Here is a 15,912-nt window from a genome sequence, read left to right on the forward strand (position 1 = left end):
CAGAAAGCATCAAGATAACACTAATTTATTCTACTAGACTCCACTGATCTTCTGCTTTCCTCTCCTTTACCATGTATAAAAATACTAATACAGAAGATTAAGTTCCAGTTCAGTTGTTCAAAATAGACTACACATCACCAACTATCACCAGTCATCATGCTCCTATTATTGTATGGAAATAAGTACCAGTCCTTAAAACAAATAAAAGTGCAGTCAAATGCTTTAGTCAGGGAAATCACAGCTGAGTTGTCATGGTTTATCTGAATATAGGCCTAAATTCTTATATATTCCACACAGAGAATAGTATGGATTAATTGTACAGGTCCAATTCTGATCATGAGTTGAAAGTTATAGTAAAACCACTATCCTTTTCCTTTGCAAACCAAAACTGAGAATTGTACAACTGTTTTCAAAACCAGGACTGTACATTATTTTTCCATTCTGCACTATATTTTGATCTGCATGCATATGAAAGCATCTGCATTGTAAGCTATGAAGGCTTTTTCTTCTATACTGACGTAACTATTTTTCAGAATTTTCTATTCACAGACATGTTTTTTTCCAGTTTCATATAGCTAAATATATTAATGACTGAACTTTACAGCACATCCACAATATTTTGGTATACTGAAAACAATTTATTTTAAGCCAGGGGTAGTTCTCTGTAATCTATGCCATATTTGTTCAGTACTGTAAGCCATTTACATGGTAGAACTCAAAACAAATGTTGATGCTATTAAGCCCAAAAGTAAACAAGGTATTTATTGAGATTAGAAACTAGAAAATAATGTTGTTGTTTTTAAATGATTTGTATTAAATTTTCTGTTTTACAATTTCAAATACTCATTTTACATCCTTAAGATATCAATGATTTCCCTTCTTCTCTTTTCATGGTTCATTTTACATATCTTTAATCCCCGCATATTTTACAAAAACTGTACCACTCAGTATTCCATTATTGCATCCATCAAAACTTATTTACACTTGGGGGATTATTTTGAAATAAACCTCCAAGGTCAGACTAAATTATAAATGGTCTGGGATGCAAGTAAGGCGGTGATGAGGGGACTGTTTATACAACAAAATTTGATTAAAAGGAAATTGAAAGAAAAAGGAACAAAGAAATCTGAGATGAAATTACGGAAAAGGAGAAGGAACTGTCAAATAAAATGCTAACGAAGAGTCAGTAAAGCAGGCAATTAAATTATTACAAACCCAATACTCCATGATAGTGAATGAAGAAATAAGTTGGAAAATAAAAAGAGTAAAGCAGAAATATTTTGAGCATCCCAATAAATCAGGAAAATTGTTAGCATGGCAATTGAAAAAAAGTGAACAAAGAAATTTCATTAATAAAATTAATGTAAATGGGAAAAGTACAGATAAGATGAAGGAAATAAGAGAGGCATTTGTGAAATATTTATCAGACTTGTATAAAAAAAGGAAATGATTTTTTTCCAAAATAGAGGAATATATAAAAAATACTAATCTGTCAAAAATAAAAGAGGAACAATTAGTGATTCTAAATACCCAAATAACAGCTCAAGAAGTTTTAGAGGCAATAAATTGGACAAAAAGTGGTAAGTCTCCTGGGCCAGATGGATGAACGGCAAAATAATATAAAAAGTTAAGTGAACAATTAGTGAATCCATTGAAAGATGTGATGAATGAGATTTTAAAGACAGGTGGAATCCCAGGAACATGGAAGGAAGCTTATATAACAGTAATTCCAAAACAAGATTCGGATCTAATGCAAATAAAAAATTATAGGCCCATCTCATTATTAAATAATGATTATAAATTATTTGCAAATATTTTGGCTAAAAGAATGAAAAAAATTCTAGGTGAATATATACATCAAGATCAAGCAAGGTTTCTTCCAGGTAGATAAATGAAGGAGAATATAAGAAATACTCTAAATGTGATAGAATACCTGGAGGTAAAAAAATGAATGAAAGAAAAAATTGCAATGATGTTTATAGATGCTGAAAAAGCTTTTGAAAATGTGTCCTGGGATTTCATGAAAAAAATGACTTGAAGAAATTAATTGTGGAGATAAATTTTAAAAGGAATGCAAGCAATATATTCAGAACAGAATGCAAAATTAATTGTAAATCAGGTGATAACGAAGGGATGTAAAATACAAAAAGAAACTAGACAAGGATATCAATTATCACCGCTGTTGTTCATCTTGGTCCTGGAAATACTTGCAAGAAATATAAGCAGAAAAAGAGATTATAGGGATTAAAACTGGTTGGACAGTGTTCTCGAAGCTACGAACATGAGTTTGACCAAAGTGCGGGAGGCAGTGCAAGACAGGATTGCCTGGTGTGCTATGGTCCATGGGGTCACGAAGAGTCGGACGCGACTAAACAACAACAAAACTGGGAAGAATGAATTTAAATTGAAAGCCTTTGCTGATAACTTCGTAATTACGGTAGAAGATCCAAAAAATTATCTCCCTAAGGTGATAGAGAAAATTCAAGTATTTGGGGAAGTGGCAGGATTTAAATTAAATAGAAATAAAACTAAATTATTAGTGAAAAAAATTAATATAAGAAGAGAAAAAAGATTTGGTGCAAAGTATTGAGATAGAAAGTCATAAAAAAGTAAAATATTTAGGGATATGGTTAACAACACGAAATATAAATGTGCATAAAGACAATTATGAGAAAGTATGGTGTGAGATAAAAAGGATTCTAGAAATATAGAGAAGAATGAACCTTTCCCTATTAGGAAGAATTGCGGCAATAAAAATGAACGTGCTGCCAAAAATGCTCTTTCTTTTTCAGACAGTCCCAGTAATGGTCAAGGAGGATCGCCTCAAAAGATGGCAAAAGGATGTTTCCAAATTTGTCGGGGGGGGGGGGAGGCCAAAGATTAAACATAAGATACTTACAGATACAAAAGAAAGAGGAGGCTTTGCCCTCCCAGGCCTTAAATTATATTACGAGGCTGCATTGTTTGGTCTGGATTAGGGACTGGATAAAACTGGAAAAGGAATGAGCATTAGATTTGGAAGGCGGGACATGACAACTGATCTGGATGGCATGCATACTTATGGTGTGGGAAAGGGAAAGTATATAAAGGATTTTATAGCCATATAATTTGGAAATTATTAATGAGAGTGTGGGAAAGGTATAATGAACAAAAAAACACCTTGGTGGCTATCACCAACAGAAGCTTCATTACTCAAACCGCTTGGCAAAAAGGGAAAGTGGCCTACATATTAGAGATTTATTGAAAGATCAAGAAGGAAAATGAAAATTAAAAGACTATGAAGAAATTAAAGATCATTTTCAGAGTTGGTTGCATTACAGACAATTAAATGAGATGTTTAAGGGGGATAAAAAAGGGGTTAGCTATACAACTTTTAGATTTCAAAAGGAGGTTATAGAAGAAGATGCAAAACTACTGAAGAAAGCATACAGCATTCTGCTAGAATGGGAAATGAAAGACGAGGAGGTCAAATTGGTTATGATCAAATGGGCGCAAGATATAGGACATAATATACAATTTGATGATTGGGGAAAATTGTGGAAGGTAAATTTGAAATTTACAGATTGTTCTCTTTTGAAGGAAAATTATATGAAAATGATGTACAGGTGGTATATTACACCAGTAAAAATGGTAAAAATGTAAAAAACCAGGTCAAACATACGGTATGTTGGAAATGAAGAAGAAGAAGAAGAAGAAGAAGAAGAAGAAGAAGAAGAAGAAGAAGAAGAAGAAGAAGAAGAAGAAGAAGAAGAAGGTGAAGGTACTTTATATCATTTGTGGTGGGAATGTAGAGAAGTAAAAAAAATTGGGAGATGATCTTTAATGAATTGAAAAAGATGTTCAAAATGACATTTATTTAAAAAAAAACCAGAAGCATTTTTGTTAGGGATTCTAGGACAAGACCTACCAAGGAAAACAAATAAGTTATTTATGTATGCTACAACAGCAGCAAGAGTCTTGTTAGCACAAAGATGGAAGAATGAGAAAATCCCAATGAAAGAACAATGGCAAGAAAAACTGATGAGCTATGCGGAGTTGGCAAAGTTGACATATAAACCACGTGAGAAGGACAACCGTGACTTCAAAGAAGAATATGAACTTTTTACAAACTATTTAAAAAGACAACAAAAGGATCTGGACTCCTTGGCAGGTTTTGAATAAACATTCACAATTTATTAGTAGAACACATGACAGATAAGGCAACAATATGTACAATTTTATAACATGCTGAGAATAATATGTACAAACAAACCAGAGAGGGGAGCTGAGGGAAGTCCTTAGAGGGTGGGAGAGGGAGGGGGGAGGGGGAAATGTAATCGGTTATGTTATTGGTAATTTGTATTGTTCTTAAAAAAACTTTAATAAAAATATTTTTTTTAAAAAAAACTTATTTACACTGTTGAATTTATCTTAATGCTGCCAGCGTTTTCATTTGTACACAATTATTTTACATATATTCAATAAACGTTTTCCAAAACATTTAGAAAATCATTTTGACCTTAACCAGTGCTGAACATCAATACATTCAGGTTTAGTTACTTAAAGTGTTCAGAGTCACTCTTGCCAAACTGCATCCAAATGAAACAAAAATCACTGGAAAATTTCTCATTAATTTTCACAGTTCGTATCAATTATATTTTCTACCACAATTTACCATGGGGTTGGGGTGGGGACACTGCTCCTCCAGATTCTTCTTCACATATAACTGATTTCTTTTTCAAGCTGTAAGTCATTCTTGTTGTCCCCAAACATAAATGCAACACTAAAACTTCAGACAAAAAAACCCTCAAGCCAGAATGTTGAACCAGGGATATCACCTGTAGAAAATCACTAAACAGCAGTACTGTACATTAATGTACTGAAAATGACAACTCAACTCTGATAACACTAACTTAATCATCCACTTCTGAGGGTATACACACAATCCAAATCCAGCAAGGTTCCCTCAATTCTGCATTCCAAATGAAGAGAAAAATATTGATACCTGTAACATTCAGAGATTTTCCATTTGTTCTGATGTTCAGCCTACTAAAGCAAGATTAATTCCGAACCTTTTTAGACCCTTTAAAAAGCAGCTCAATTCTGCAAAAACCTCAAGGCTTTAAGCAAAACACTGTATTTAAAATAAATTCCTTATGTCACAATACCAAATACGTATCACATTCCCCCCTCCTCTACCATGAGCAAGATCAACAGGAAATGTATTGAACTAGCACTACAGAGAACAGGGACCTACCATATATACTCAAGTATAAGCCAACCCGAATATAAGCCAAGGCACCTAATTTTACCCCCCAAAACTGGGAAAACTTACTGGCTCCAGTATAAACTGGTTCACCACACCACAAACCGGCAGAGGAGGAAGGAGCAACACGAAAGGGCTGCTTTCAGACTGCTCATTCCTTCTCCGCCCACAGCGGTAAACAGAGTGTAATAAATGTAATAATAACAACAATGACCAGGATAAGCTTTAAAAAGGACTTTCGAACCAGCTCACTCTTGATCTATCCACGATCAGCAGAGATTTTTTCTGCATAAGGCCTTAGAATACCCTGCTCATCATTACCTGTAGTTATAATAGTTCATATTAATTGATATTAGGAGGACTGAAACTTAGTTATACAAGGTACTTCTTAAACCCTTCTCCCAATAGTAAAGGGACCCCTGACTATTAGGTCCAGTCGTGACCGACTCTGGGGTTGTGCGCTCATCTCGCATTATTGGCTGAGGGAGCCGGCATATAGCTTCCTGGTCATGTGGCCAGCATGACAAAGCCGCTTCTGGCAAACCAGAGCAGCACATGGAAACACCATTTACCTTCCCACTGTAGCAGTTCCTATTTATCTACTTGCATTTTGACGTGCTTTTGAACTGCTAGGTTGGCAGGAGCTGGGACCAAGCAACGGGAGCTCACCCCGTCACAGGGATTCGAACCACCGACCTTCTGATCAGCAAGCTCTAGGCTCAGTGGTTTAACCACAGCGCCACCTGGGTCCCTCTCCCAATAGGCAGACCTTTAAATCCTGTTGGAGGAACTTTACCTCTAATAAGCACAACTAGAGATTGTTTCACTAAGAAAGTAGCTATAATTTTTGTTAAATAAATATAAACATGTGGGGAAACCCCTTACCCTTGTGCAACCAAGTTGTCATAAACAGCAAAGCAACCAGACATTCTTATGCCATCCAGTGTTTTTTTGTGACCATATAACAAGTGCAGGTACTCACTTCCAGACACTGCCTGAGCAGATCATATTCAAAGCAGCAAAGGCAGAGGAGGAGGAAGGAGCAGCCTGAAAGGGCTCCTTTTGGGCTGCTCGTCCCTCCGCTGCCGCCTCTGCTGCTCGCAAGAGCAGGCATAGGAGCCGCGGTTGGGAGAGGCACAGCACAGCGGTAAATGAAAGCATAAAAAATGTTTCTGGACCCCATGTGAAAAGAAATAGTTATGAGATTCAGAGCTACCAGGGGATGGGGAGGTGGAGAGAATTAAAGAGCTTCCAGGGATGCATCTTATTAAGAAAGGTAGCTTGGAGGATTAACCCTGTTATCCTCTGAAATATATTGCAGTGGAGAAGCCAGTATTCTTCATAGGGTGCAATACTGTGGAAGAAGAGAAAGTTAAAGAACTCCAGTTACCTCCTGAAGCCCTTGCCTGCTCAGAGATCATGGATAATTAAATACAGCTCCTTGGATTTTATAATGCTAGCACAATTAATATAAGACTTTATACAAGAACACTAGCACCATGATGCCTCATGTTTTTCAAGGTGAATCTGAATAGGGTTACTGCTTTCCCACCTCTCAGCAGCTCTATAAAGACTGATATACTGTGATGATCAAGCACTGCTATTTCACACACCAGACTATGCCCCTACCAGTCTAGGTCTCTCAACTTGCTAATGGAAAGTAACCATGTCCAAATAATACCAAATTAATACAAGAAGCAACCATGCAAGTTCTGTACTCAAAGAACAAAGTATTGCTGCACCCAAACTTCAAAAATGCTTACATCTACCTCTGTACTGATCAGGTACAGTGCAGGGAGGTCTATCAAGATGCAAAAAATGTTATCCAGAACCAAATAAAGCTGATCAACCAGTAAAGATAATAACAAGTTGAAAGATATTTCAGATATAAGCAATTAGGTATGTTAGTGGCACAAACATTTTTGGATGTTGAAATTGAGCTCATATCCCTAACAGTAGAAACATATGCTAGTTTCCAAACTCTACGGTAAAGATAAAGGGACCCCTGAACATTAGGTCCAGTCGCAGACGATTCTGGGGTTGCGGTGCTCATCTCGCTTTATTGGCCAAGGGAGCCGGCGTACAGCTTCCGGGTCATGTGGCTAGCATGACTAAGCCACTTCTGGCAAACCAGAGCAGCACATGGAAACGGCGTTTACCTTTCCGCTGGAGCGGTACCTATTTATCTACTTGCACTTTGACATGCTTTTGAACTGCTAGGTTGGCAGGAGCAGGGACCGAGCAACGGGAGCTCACCCCGTCGCGGGGATTCGAACTGCCGACCTTCTGATCGGCAAGCCCTAGGCTCTGTGATTTAACCCACAGCGCTACCCACGTCCCTTAAACTCTACGGTACTTACAATCAAATGTGTTAACTTTTGCCATTGCCATAAGTAATAAAGAGGGAGTGAAATTTAAGGGAGGATCTGATTCTATCAATATTGATGGCTAAAACTTTCTGCAAGTTCAAGCATAACAGCATGTTCTTCCCCAGAAACCTTAGAGGAGGAAAAATGTTGTAAGTAACTGTTGCTGGAAATCATGAAATTAGTGGATTAAAAGCAGGTAAGAGTTAACATACAAAGCTGAAAATCCACTAATATGACTGGCTGAAGTAAGTGCCAAAGCAACAATATTGTAGGGTCACAACTTGTACAATCTTAACTATTGGTTCCAAGAGTTTACTTATGACTGATGGAAGAACAAACTCCACGTGTGGTACTCAAATTAAATATGCCAAGAAAGTTTTTCACTATGGCATATCAACCACAGCATACTGTCCAGAGCAAATGGGAAGCCCAACCTGCCAGTGCATGTACTTTGATCAAAGATCAAGATGAATCACTATTAAGTATTATACATAGAGACACCCTAGGAGAAAAATAATCAAGAAATCCAGAGAGAGAGCAGTTTGCACTTAGATAAGCAAACTTGTGGGTGGAAAGTTCTCAAGCATTAATAAGTATATCCACACTCCCCTCCACCAAACATGAAAGGTGGAGAAATAAGAAGTGAGAGGTCTATTGAAAATAATGGACTTGAAAGAGGAAGTGCTTCACTGCAATGGTTACATGACATGACCAAAGAGGTGATGTAGGTGAAGCCAATAAAGTCACATGGGCAGGGACAAGTTGTTTGGTTTTATCCCATCCTCTCTTGCAAAGGTGTGGACACTAAAGCATTGCAGTTACATACAGTCATACCTCGGTTTGCGACTGCAATTCGTTCCGGAGAGCCGGTCACTCCCTGAGTTCGTCGTAAACTGAGGGGCTCTTCTGCGCGTGCGCAAAGCGCCACTAGAGCACTTCTGCGCGCCGCGGAAGCCGGATATAAACACTTCCGGGTCTGCAGCGGTCGCAAACCAATCGGTCGCAAACGGAGGCGGTCGCAAACTGACTGTATTTAGTGCGTAACAAAACTGAAAAGTGCCCAACCTTCATTTAGAAGGGGTCACTGCTGTCACAATTTCTAGTGTGTGTTAATGCCATAATAACCATACATTGCTCAGAAGTAAACCCACTAAATTTCATGGGGATGGCTCCCAGATAGGACCAGAGCCTGAACTGTTTAAAGGTGCCAAACTGAACTGTTAAAAAAGGTCACACCCTAAACTTTCAGCCTTACTGATAATATAAACCCCACCCCAATGTATTCACTTCTTTGCCTTTCCAGAACATGGAAGGATAATAAATGGACTAGGATGTAGGAGACCAGTTTTAAAATCACCACACAACTATGAAGCTCCCTGGGTGACCTTGGGCTACTCACTATCAGCTACCTTGGGCTACTCACTATCAGCTACTCACTGTCATAAGGATAACACGTGGAGAAGAAGCATAAATTCCAACATAAGTTCCTGATAGGACAGAAATAAAGTTGTTTTTATTGGAGGATATATGTCTTCAAAGAAGAAATTACAAACTCAATGCCCTCCAAGATGTTGTATGACTACAACTCCCATCATCCTTCACCACCAGCTAGGGCCAATGAGAGTTGGGAGTCAAATAACATCAGGAGACCAGCAAGTACTCCATTTCCAGTTTAGAAAATGGGAACTTTTAAGCCTTGGAGACCTAGAATACAAACAAGCTAAAGTAGGGTTGGAGGACTTTTTACTTCCCAATTATTCTTCTAATTACACAGGTGCCTATGTTGTGGATCTTAAGGAATAAGTATCTGTGCTTTTGGGTAAATCGCTAAGTGCCTAGGACACAGCAGGATACAGTACATGTCTAAGTCAGTTAGTGTTTTGCATTCTTCATACTATGCACTTCTGTGGTGGAGGTAGAAGCTAAAATATTTAATGTTTTATTGGCAAAGATTGCTGACTGCATTTGTGGAAGAAAAAAATCTAAAAACATGGTTTTAGAACTACTGTACATTCATGGCATAAACATAAGCATGTCAAAAAAAGCAAACTAAAAAGTAACCACCCACCAGTTTCAAGATATCCTACACAACTGATTTACAAATAAAGGCATAATGCATATGTAGCAAAATCAAGCTTCTTACCTTTTTATCTCTGGTCCTTACTTCCCCATAGAAATCTAGGGCTTCTTGTGCCTTCTGAAATCTTCCTCGATGTAACAAATATGCACAAATCATTACACCAGTTCGTCCCTTTCCAGCTTTACAGTGGATTGCTGCAACATGACTGCCATCTTCACTAAGCCATTGGTCAAGATCTTCACAAAAAGGTTTGATAAGCTCCAGCTGCGGTGGATTATGGTCTTCAAAAGGATACTGTGCAACTATAAAATAGAGTGTACTGATTAGTCAAGAGTCAAATTACTGTTAAATCTAACATATCAATATTAGATGTTTTAATCATTATAGGATTTATACAAATTACATAAGCAATCATCCATAACAGGCTTGTGCAATTTGTCACATACCATGGCAAATGCAGCCCAACAGGCATTTATTATGACCTGCCAAGTGTTTGACAATCTCCCTGCTTTGGGAATCCCAGTAAGGCAGCAAAAAATTAAGTCACATGTGGGCTACTATATGCCGTTCATGGCCTACACAGTTTGGTGTGTCATAATTTGGTCGTGGAATGAAACAGAGCAAACTGAAAATCAGTAATTTATATTATCAAAATTTTTATAAATTATATAAAAACGTAGAGCAGCCTGTTATAGCCATACAGTTATATCCAAAAAGTATTCACTACCATTTAACACAGGGTTTGGATGGGGCTCCTTTTTGGCTGGGTATGCCAGATTTTTATCTTCCTCCATTCTGCAGGTTAACTTGACAGGTGAGCAGGACCCACAAGTAAATCATTTGATGTCATAATGACATCTGGCGACTGACACTTGAGAAAACATAGTGTTTTATGCAAATGGCAGACATTGTACTTAGTAATCATACATAGGAATGCCAATCCTTGCCAAGCACAAGTCTCTTCCGAATAAATTTTGAATGGTATAGAACAGAAAAAATTGATTCATTGAAAAGATTAATTCCTTTCCTAATAATTATTTACTGTCTGGGGCCAACACAGAAATTACTGGATATCAAACTAATAGGAAATCTGTGGTGTGCTACAATAGCAACATTCCTCTCTAAGTGCTTGCAATCCATTTTGCTTCTTAGTTTAGGAGAAATATATGGAAGAACAGGCATACCTCTGCAGTTAAATTTGGCGGTGTCATAATGTCTTTCAGCACATCTGAAATAAAAGTTGCAATACATTAACTTCAAGTTCAACAGAACTACTTACCAAGGAGAAAAATTATCATTTTCGAATACATTTTTAACTAATACTATATCCATATTAGAAACAACACTTCCATTAAGCTTTATATATATGATTAGCCAGACGTTTCAGGTGTTCTTCAAGCCATATAAATAAATATGTGATGCACGTAAGTCCACAGATATGGAAGGGAGGGTGAGTCTGTAACAGTTAGGCATCAGGATTGGATCAGGGAGAACCAAATCCACATTTCCATGCTCTCATGAAGCTCACTTCAGGCTCTGTCAGACCACCAACTCCTGGCCTAATAAGCCTACTTCAAAAAGTTGTTATGAACAGATTTAGATGGAGGTTCCCTTTCTATTATATTGCCATACGACATTTTAGAAGACTCTTTTATTTAGTGAAATGCTCCTTTTTTTTCTTTCCTATAGTTTTGGGGATCAATTCTATCCCTCCTGGAATGAGTGAGAAAACTGAAAACCATACACAGATGTTCCTGTGGGTCTATATCAGGCACCCCCAAACTTCGGCCCTCCAGATGTTTTGAACTACAATTCCCATCATCCCTGACCACTGGTCCTGCTAACTAGGGATCATGGGAGTTGTAGGCCAAAACATCTGGAGGGCCGCAGTTTGAGGTGCCTGGTCTATATGACCCTGCAGACTGCTATGTATTAGGTACTCATTATGTCTACAGATACTTAGCACAAAACTAGTTCTTTAAATTTCTTGTAAAGGAGGAGCATAGAGGGTAAAAGCAATACTTTCAAGATAGACAACTTTTTCAATTTCCTTAAGATCACTACAAATGGTACTGTGGATTTAATAGTACCCCATAGGTTTACAAAACCCAATGTATATATTTGGTCCCCAAAAACCAAATGCTGTATTCCGTCCTCCACCTCCAATCAGCAGGCTGTTGGTAAACTGCTTTATAATAGTAACATTCTCAACTGGCCAGCAAGCCATTTCTGAATTTTAGATTGAAATCTGCCCTGGTGAAAGGCACATTTTTGAGAGTGCTGGGAGCACCAATTATGGCAGTTATGGAAGGAGCATGGCATAACACAACACCACCCCTGACATGCTCATCACGGGAAGTCAGCTGCTGGTCCTGATTCTGGAGACCATATACACAGAGAAAGAGAGAGATGCTGTTGCTGTTTAGTAACAGGGAGCATTTCTCATTACCGGGGGGGGGGGGAGGTAGCCACACTAATCACTTTAAAGATACCTGCACATTTTGCTCCACAATTTTTCCTCTTAGGAGGGCTAGACTTTTTTTATTAAAAAAATGAAAGCTCAGAGTCTAGGACACCTACTGGGTTGTTGATCCCTGTGCTAGATCAATACCACAGCTGTCATGAAGCCAGTTACTGAAAAGTGTGCAATTTCTTCTAAAGTTAATATGGTTGGAGTTGTAAAAAATGCTTTCATTGCAAGTTGTATATATTATCCAATTTATGAAATTGCATTTAAGGAAGCCTATGAAATGCAACATTTTGAATCAACCATGGAGTTTTTTAAAAGGTATTAAAAGTTCACCGCGTACAGTATCCAAGTGACAATCCTAAGTACCACATAGATAATACATTTAAAGCCAGTAGAAATAGGTGAAGTTAAAAAAAAGCTCCACAGATCAAAATATCAAGCAGATTATTCCACCAAATTTAATTACTATTATTGAGCAATATTCTGGAGCAGTAACAGCTATTATAGACTTGAACAATAACCTGAACCTGTAACACAAAAAAGGAAGAAAGCTTTGCCACTGATATTCTTAGTTAAAACCAATCAGTTTGCAGAATTAAGATGTCACTGTAATTAGTTCTAAACTAGGAAGACAGACGGGAACAGTACAAGTCTGAGGCTTGTGTAGGCTTATTCCTGTAACATAGGGTGGAAAACCTTTTTGGCCCAATGGGCCAGCTCTTTAGCTGACCCCAAACTGCTGGCTAACTTTGATGGAGGGGCATGACAATCAATCTGTCAACCATCTGATCTCATTATGACAAAAGATGGATGACAGGTAGGTTGTCACGCCCACCTAATGTAGCTGGATAGTACTTCTCAAGCCAGCTGGTTGTTAGGCACCTGAGAACTGCAGCATAAGCAGCTTTGCTGCTCCTGTAGCACCGAGTGGTTTGCATTGAAACTGCTGCTAAAACTGAGCTTTCCCCCCTCTATTTTATCAGCTGTTTCAATGGAAACCACTTGACACTATTAGAACAAGACAGGCTCCCCACACCTACCAGCATATGGGCAGGACAAATACACCTTGTTCCAGCAAAGGAAGAACAGAGAGCTCATTTTAAGCTCCTGATTGTTCCTTTCTGATCATGTCAGTACCTGCCCCACATTGCATGCACTGTCAGATGTGGGGCAAGTGGGTGTGGTTTCAGAAAAATGGCCCAGCAGGTCAAATGTTTCCCACTGCTGCTGTAAACTTATGACAACATAGTAAGACAAGTTAAGAAAGGCTGTGAGTGCACTGCATTTATTTCAAGATGGCAAACTCATAATTTGGCACACTACACAAGTGGTTTTAAGGTCTAAATGTTAGCAGAATGCCATTGGAAGAAGCCAATTAAGTGGTCCCATGCTACTCCTGATAATATAGGACTTAGGCTGGTAAATCGAATGCAGATCTTCCTGGACAGGGATGGCCTGTCTGCAGTTCTGCTTCTTCTTCATCCAGATTAGTTTACTGAAATGTGTTTTGTATGTGAGGCTGGCCTTCAAGACTGTTCAGAAACTCCAGCTTGTTCAAAACATGGCAGTCCAATTACTGACTGAGACATGTTGGTCTGATCATATTACATCTGGGTTGAAAAAGTTTTATTGGGTCCTACTGACTTCCCAGGCACAATTCAAAGTACCGTAATGATTTTGACCTTAGGTACTTCAGGGATCACTTTCTCCCATATGAATGTAAATTTAAGTTGTTGCTTTTAATGGGCAACTGATGGCTGCTGCTTTTTTTATCGGTTTTCTTTGCTCTAGCTGTTACATCAAGAAATGTTACATCATTTCTTTTATTAAAAATCCTAAACATTTAACAGCTTGAAAAAAACTTTTTTAAAATGATAAACTGTTCTGGATTTTTAAAAATCAAATTTGGAACCTAAGTATCATGTGTGGATGTAGTCATTCTTATATAATGTTTTTCTTTATATATATATTTCAATTGATAAAAATGTTGTACATCTGTTTCTTTCTAGTTTACTCTAGGATCCTTGACATGAAATTTAACTATATAGCAAAATCTGAAAGAATTCAATATATAAAATGTAGCCTAAGAATAGCAAACTAAGTCTTTCCACAAAAACTTTAATGAAACACATAACAATTTTGCTTCAATGTGACAATGTCATAAAATCAACAAAAGCTGCCTGAATAATTTCACTTTATTATAAGGTTACAGGCTGCAAGGTAGGCATTCTGCCACGTTATTTAAAGCAGCCCAAGTAACATTAAACTGCACCACACCACCACCCTTACAAAATAAGTTCACCATGCTTACATTCAGCATTTTTTCATGTTTAAGTCTGTTGAATATCTTTTAGGTCTACCTCTCATATAAAAAGGAACTTAATTTCCTCTATTAGAAATATTTGGGTCAGTATATGTAAGAAGTATACTTACAGATTGTATATCTTGTAATGGTTTTTATGTTTTGAATCCAAAAACCTTAAAGAAAAACACACACAAGTCACACAAACATATATTTGACATCATTATTTTACATAGTTGCTCGATAAGACACATCTATCACCACCTAAATGTTGATATCAATTTTGATGTGTATGTAGTACCTACTATTGCTGCTGCCCTTAATTTGAACAAATGTTTCCTCACAATTACTAATGTGGGAAAGAGTGTGAAATTAAAATTGCAGTTAACTCCACAAAGCAATTTTATTGAGAAACTAAAGCAGATGTTGTTCTAAAGATGGCCTTATTGTTCTATGCAAGGGTAAGAATTAGTACTCTTTAATATTGGCATTTAATTTTAGATTTCATAGAATCTGCCTCAGAATAAGGGATTCAACCTCAATTTAGATGAGGAAAACTAAAGCAATGAAAGTTAATCACAGACGAAATTAATAGCCTAATTCCAAATAATTTGCAAAATAAATGCAATTGGGAAAGGGCAAGCCAGGCACCCCAAACTCGGCCCTCCAGATGTTTTGGGACTACAACTCCCATCATCCCTAGCCAACAGGACTAGTGGTCAGGGATAATGGTAATTGTAGTCCCAAAACATCTGGAGGGCCTAGTTTGGGGATGCCTGGTGCAACCCTTAATCTCATATAATCAATCCCTACTCATTGCATAACCAATGAGAAACACTGCCTATTGTTCTATGCACACTTTCACTTTTGCACAATTCCCCAGTACTCTGCTCTCACAAAACAGGGAACAAAGCGAGCCCACAGTGAGGAAGCAAACAAGAATTTAGCAAGGGTCCAAACCTTAAGCAGAAAGCATTACAGTTATTGGCACTATACCACTTTTGATATGGCTCTTTCACTTACAGGGTAACAAAGGCCACTGAAACCAACATCCCTGATAAAATTCACCAACTTATTTAGATAGATATAAGTATATCTTGCAAAAACATCACCTAGCTTTATGAATCAATACCTCTCAAACTCTTTTTTAAAAACCCTGATACCTGCATATCACTTAAGTATCTGCTATTTCCTTGACCATTTCATGTTAAAAATATGACAAGAAACTCACTCTATGGTTTCAATAGCAGCCAAATATTCTCCCTCCTCCGCTCAACTGCATTGTTCACCAAGTAGTCTGGTGAAGAGTTCTGGAGAACTTGAAAGCTTGCAAAATATTTTAATCTGAGCTGTTTTGGTTGGTCTACTAAAGGTGTTAATAAAGGTTTTGTGCTAATATTTGCAATTTTCTTACCTTTACTTTTTGTGTAAAAAAATTTTTAGATA

The 15,912-nt window shown here is 37.6% G+C and overlaps 1 protein-coding gene across 1 annotated transcript in view; it reads right to left on the bottom strand.

The window, feature by feature from the left end:
- Positions 1-15,912, bottom strand: part of PTEN (phosphatase and tensin homolog) — a 51,359-nt gene that overhangs the window by 12,861 nt on the left and 22,586 nt on the right. Inside the window, exons 3-5 of the mRNA XM_035137353.2 lie at positions 14,598-14,642; positions 10,879-10,922; positions 9,758-9,996 (exon numbers count right to left, since the gene is read on the bottom strand). Of these exons, the coding sequence (XP_034993244.1) occupies positions 9,758-9,996; positions 10,879-10,922; positions 14,598-14,642 (328 nt within the window). The remainder of the gene's footprint in view (positions 1-9,757; positions 9,997-10,878; positions 10,923-14,597; positions 14,643-15,912) is intronic.

The sequence above is a fragment of the Zootoca vivipara genome, chromosome 5, assembly GCF_963506605.1.
Source record: "Zootoca vivipara chromosome 5, rZooViv1.1, whole genome shotgun sequence".
In the NCBI taxonomy this organism is placed as follows: Eukaryota; Metazoa; Chordata; class Lepidosauria; order Squamata; family Lacertidae; genus Zootoca; species Zootoca vivipara.